This window comes from Zingiber officinale, chromosome 2B, assembly GCF_018446385.1.
Source record: "Zingiber officinale cultivar Zhangliang chromosome 2B, Zo_v1.1, whole genome shotgun sequence".
Taxonomy (NCBI): domain Eukaryota; kingdom Viridiplantae; phylum Streptophyta; class Magnoliopsida; order Zingiberales; family Zingiberaceae; genus Zingiber; species Zingiber officinale.
Window position 1 is genome coordinate 105188589 of NC_055989.1, and position 4564 is coordinate 105193152.

The 4564-nt window shown below is 48.2% G+C and overlaps 1 protein-coding gene across 1 annotated transcript; it reads left to right on the top strand.

Annotated features, from left to right (window-relative positions):
* The first annotated feature begins 412 nt into the window (after nucleotides 1-412).
* Nucleotides 413-1374, top strand: LOC122048516 (tropomyosin-like). The gene is made up of 2 exons (XM_042610076.1): nucleotides 413-634; nucleotides 727-1374. The coding sequence occupies exons 1-2, from the start codon at nucleotides 413-415 to the stop codon at nucleotides 1372-1374; spliced, it is 870 nt and encodes a 289-aa protein (XP_042466010.1).
* Nucleotides 1375-4564: the final 3190 nt, after the last annotated feature.

The window sequence follows — 4564 nt, forward strand, 5'->3', positions numbered from 1 at the left end:
AAAACTGATAACATGATCTTCTGTGTGTCTCCTCACACTATGTTATCTACAATATAAATTAAATGGGCAACTACACTTAGCATAAATGTAGACATTTGACCAATGTGATTGTTATTTCTAAATAAATGTTTATACAAAAACTAGGCTTTTAATATACATTCCAACATAAGAGACGCCGAACAGGCGCGCCCTCTCACTCCGCCACTTCGGTCGTACAAGCTTCTGCAGGGGGAGGCACCCCGTCTCCTGCCGCTCCCGCAACAGTGGAGGCTACTTCCTCTGATCGGACCCCTTCTTTGGCTGAGCTACCAGAGTCGCTTGTCGTTCGGCCGATCACTTCCCTGCCTCCGGCCCGGTGAAAGATAACACGGTCTGCTATTCTCCCAGCCCCCCTACTCAAACTTCAGGCCTGATGGCCTCCTCTCAATCGGCGTCGAGCGGGCGACGATCCATCACCGCTACGCTTCGCCTGTTGACAGAGGATCTTCTTGCGCTAGGAGACCAGCCCAGCTCTCCCCAGCATCAGGTCTACATTCGCGGTCGGCTCGCTCGTGTCTGGGAGGAAGCAAGGGCACGAGCGGCGGTGAAACCCCCTGGTGCGCTCACCGATAGCCATCTGGAAATGTCCACCGAGGTTAGTATTTTCAACTACCAATTCATGAGTTACCACCGATCGGCACTAATACTTGCTTGCAGTTCTAGGTGGAGAACATTGCCATGTGCCAGCGGTTGGCTCAAGTGGAGGACGAGCTGAAGAAGCTCAAGATCTCCGGAGAAGCTTCCTCCTCCCAGGGGCCACCGATCACTCGTCTGCAGGCCGACCTGGAAAAGGTTCAACAACTTCTAGCGGTGGAGCAACAGAAGTCGACCGAGCAGGCTAGTAGGCTGAGCCAGATCAAGGCGCAATTGAAGACTTACGACCGGAAACTTGATCAGGCTTCCACAAGGAAACAACGGGTCATCGCCGACCTAGAACAGAAGAACCAGGAGGGTCGGCAGCTAACTGAGAAGCTGAAGAAGGCAGAGGGCTCTCTGGTTGTCGAGCGGGAGAGCTGTTTGGCTAAGGAGGCGGAGCTTCAGGATCAAGTGAAGCGCCTTGAAGAGGATCTGGGGGCCTCCCGTGCTACACTGACAGCCTACCAAGAGGTCGAACCGGGTCGCTTTGCGGTCCTGAGGCAACAATGCCTCTGCTCTGACCAATTTCTAGAAAAGGCGACCCATCGGATTGTCCGATCATTCGAGCTGGCCATCGACGCGACGCTCAGCCAGCTGAAGGCGAACGGCCACGTCTCCGAAGCCCTATCTGACGGCGATGTAAACCGCGTCCAGCTCCTTGACTCCATTCCTGACGAAGCCTTCGACTATATCGAGTGAGTGAGGGGCTTGTAGAGAATATTTTTGGAAGTTTTGAATGTATTCCTACCGCTCGGCAGTGTATGACTTATTATCAATGAAATCCTTTTGTGATCTTTCTTCATATGCTGTCTTTTTACTAGTGTCCGACTGTATAGTCCCGATTGGCTGCTACGACCGTACCTTTGTTATTAGTAAATTCGCTAGGATCATATCTCCTAGGTTTAAGGTCGCTGCTTGACCCGGGGGTTTATAGTGGCCGCTCGACTCTGGGTTTTAACGTCGTCGCTCGACGGTCTTCTGAGGCAGGAGTTTAAGGTCGCCGCTCAACCGTCGGTGGAGACCGGAGTTTAACGTCGTCGCTCGACCATCGGTGGAGACCTGGGTTTAACATCACCGCTCGACGATTTGGTGAAGACCAAGGTTTAAGATCGCCGCTCGACTGTCGGTGGAGACCTAGGTTTAACACCATCGCTCGAAGATTTGGTGAAGACCAGGGTGTTGGAGCAATCTGGGTACCCTAGGTTTTGATGTTTGGGCAAAGGTTTAAGTTAGGTTTATTGTTGTATTTGATATACATTGTGAGTGTGCAGGATACAGGTACAACAAGGAAAGTCCAATGGTGAGTCTTGGCGGTGTAAGTCCAAGCATGTAGTCTTGGCAACGTAAGTCCAAGTGTGATCTTGGCAAAGTAGGAAAGTCCAAGGATGAGTCTTGGCGGTGTAAGTCCAAGCATGTAGTCTTGGCAACGTAAGTCCAAGTGTGACTTGGCAATGGATGAAGTCCCAGAGGCGCGACCTCTTGGCAAAGGAAGACCCAACAACAATGACAAGGCCGATGGAAGCTCCAGAAGGCAAGACGTGAAGGATGGGGAGGCATCCGAGGGACGCAAGGCTGATGGAGGAGGCTAGAAGGCTAGGTCTAGGTTGGTCGGGCGAGAACGAGTGCTAAGTGAATGTACTCAGGGTAAAATCCCAAAATTAGGGTTTACTGTAGTAGTACTGTAGCGTTACTGTAGCAGTACTGTAGCAGTCGACTAGTGGTTTCATCAGTCGACTGGTGTAGTTGACTGGTGCAGTTGATTGGTAGCGAACAGAGGGTTGGTATCGAGCCGTTGGGCTGCAACGGTCGAATTTCCACGAAGGGCAGTCGACTGCATGTTTTGGCAGTCGACTGGTAGGCGGGGTTTTCTAACCCGTGGCCTATATAACCAAGCATTGGAAGCTTGGTTGAGGTTGACGAAATTAGTGGTGGTTAACCCTAATTAGAGTCTCCTAGTGCCCATGTGATCTAGCGTGCTTATACAAGGTTGTGGCGAGGTCTCTCCACCCACAAGGAGCTACACGAGCAAGCCGGAGGTTTTCCCGGGGAGTCATCCACCGACAGATCGGGATCGTCCACCTTACGGACAGCCGTGGAGTAGGAGCTTCATCTTCGAACCACGTTAAACAACGTGTCATTAGGTTTGCTTCTTGTTTATTGTTTTCTAGGGTTAGCTTTGCTTTTGTTTGTTAGTATTTTTGTTTCCACTGTGCACTAACAAGCGTAAGAAGCGACGATTTGGGTGAGACGCTATTCACCCCCCTCTAGCGAATGTCAAGGTCTCAACAAGTGGTATCAGAGAAAGGTGAGCTCTTGTTGGACTAATCGCCAAGAGAGCGGCTAGAGAAAGAAGATGGAGTCAGAGGGACCTCTCGGATGGGACATCCGAATCCCACCTCCATACGAGCGCGAGGACTTCGACTATTGGAGGAAGCGCATGGAGATGTGGTTCCAAATGAATTGGGACCAATGGATTGCGTTGGAGGAACCGTTTAAAACTCCAACGGACAAGAAGGGAAAACGTCTCCGACATCGATATTGGACCAAGGAGCAAAGGGATCAATCGGAGACGGACAAGGAGGTAACTAAAATTTTAATTAATTTATTACCTCTTAATGCGATATTGAATGTAGGTGAATACGAGAACGCAAGTGACCTTTGGAAAAAAAGTAATTGCGCATCATGAGAGTCCTACACCAATCCAAGGAGAGGAGGAGCCCAAGGAGAAAGACTCATTGGCCCAAGAGGAGAAGGACCAATCGAATGTTGATACGTGTTCAACATCCGAGGAGGAGAAGGAAGATGAGGAGGTATCATCCACATCTTCAAGGGAGGAAGAAGTGGAGCTGTCCACATCTTCAAGTGAAGAGGAAGAAGAGCAATCCAAGGAAGAGGAGATATTAGAAGCTCAACCCTCCACCTCAACTACCAATAAGAGCACAAAGGACCACATCAAATGTTTTGAGTGTGGTAAGATGGAGCACTACAAGAGTAGGTGTCCTTCGCTCAAGAAGGTAAAGGAGGTAAACCCTAAACTCACTAAAGTTAATTTAGAAACTAATATGAGTTGTAGGAAGAAGAAGAAGGAGAAGAAGCACATTAGGTGTTTCACGTGTGGTGAGTGGGGACACTACCACACAAAGTGCCCAAGGAGAGAAGAGCTCAAGAAATTGGCGCACTTGAAGAAGTGGGAGAAGAAGTGGAGGAAGAATGGAGGCTTATGTCAAGGGGGAGCTCCAAAGGTAAAGGGTAAGGTAAACCCTAATTTGAATTTAAGTTCAAATTCAAATTCCTCCATGCATGTTAAAAATAATATGAATTATTTTCCCATGCATATTTATGGTTTTAGATATAATGATAGGAATAGGGTTAATGTAGGTGATAACCTTAAGAAATCATTTTCAAATGATAGACCTAAAAGGAAACAACCTATCTTGCCTAAGGAGAAGAAGGTGGTTGAAAACCTAGGCATTAATCCCAAGAAAGGGAGACATATGCCTAGGAAGGTGGGTAGGTCTAGGGATGCCCAAGGTGGACATGTTGACTTTAGGGTTAGAACCCTAGAATTGGAAAATCAAGCCTTGAAGACGAAGCTTGAGGAAATGGAGAAAATCCTAGAGAGGTTCATTATTGGACCTAAAGGACTTGACATATATTTGGGTGGTCAAAGACCCAAAAATGTCAAATTAGGTCCCTCCAAGACCAAAAGGAGGTCAAGTGCTAAGGTAGCACATGACATTGGTAAGAGAGGTGTGACCAAAGACAAGGGAGAGTCATCCAATGCCAATAAGAAGGAATATGCTAGGGTGGCATATAATTATGGCAAGGATGGGATGTCCAAGGTTAAGGACAAGAAGAAATTAACCAAAGACAATGTGTCTAAGGTTAA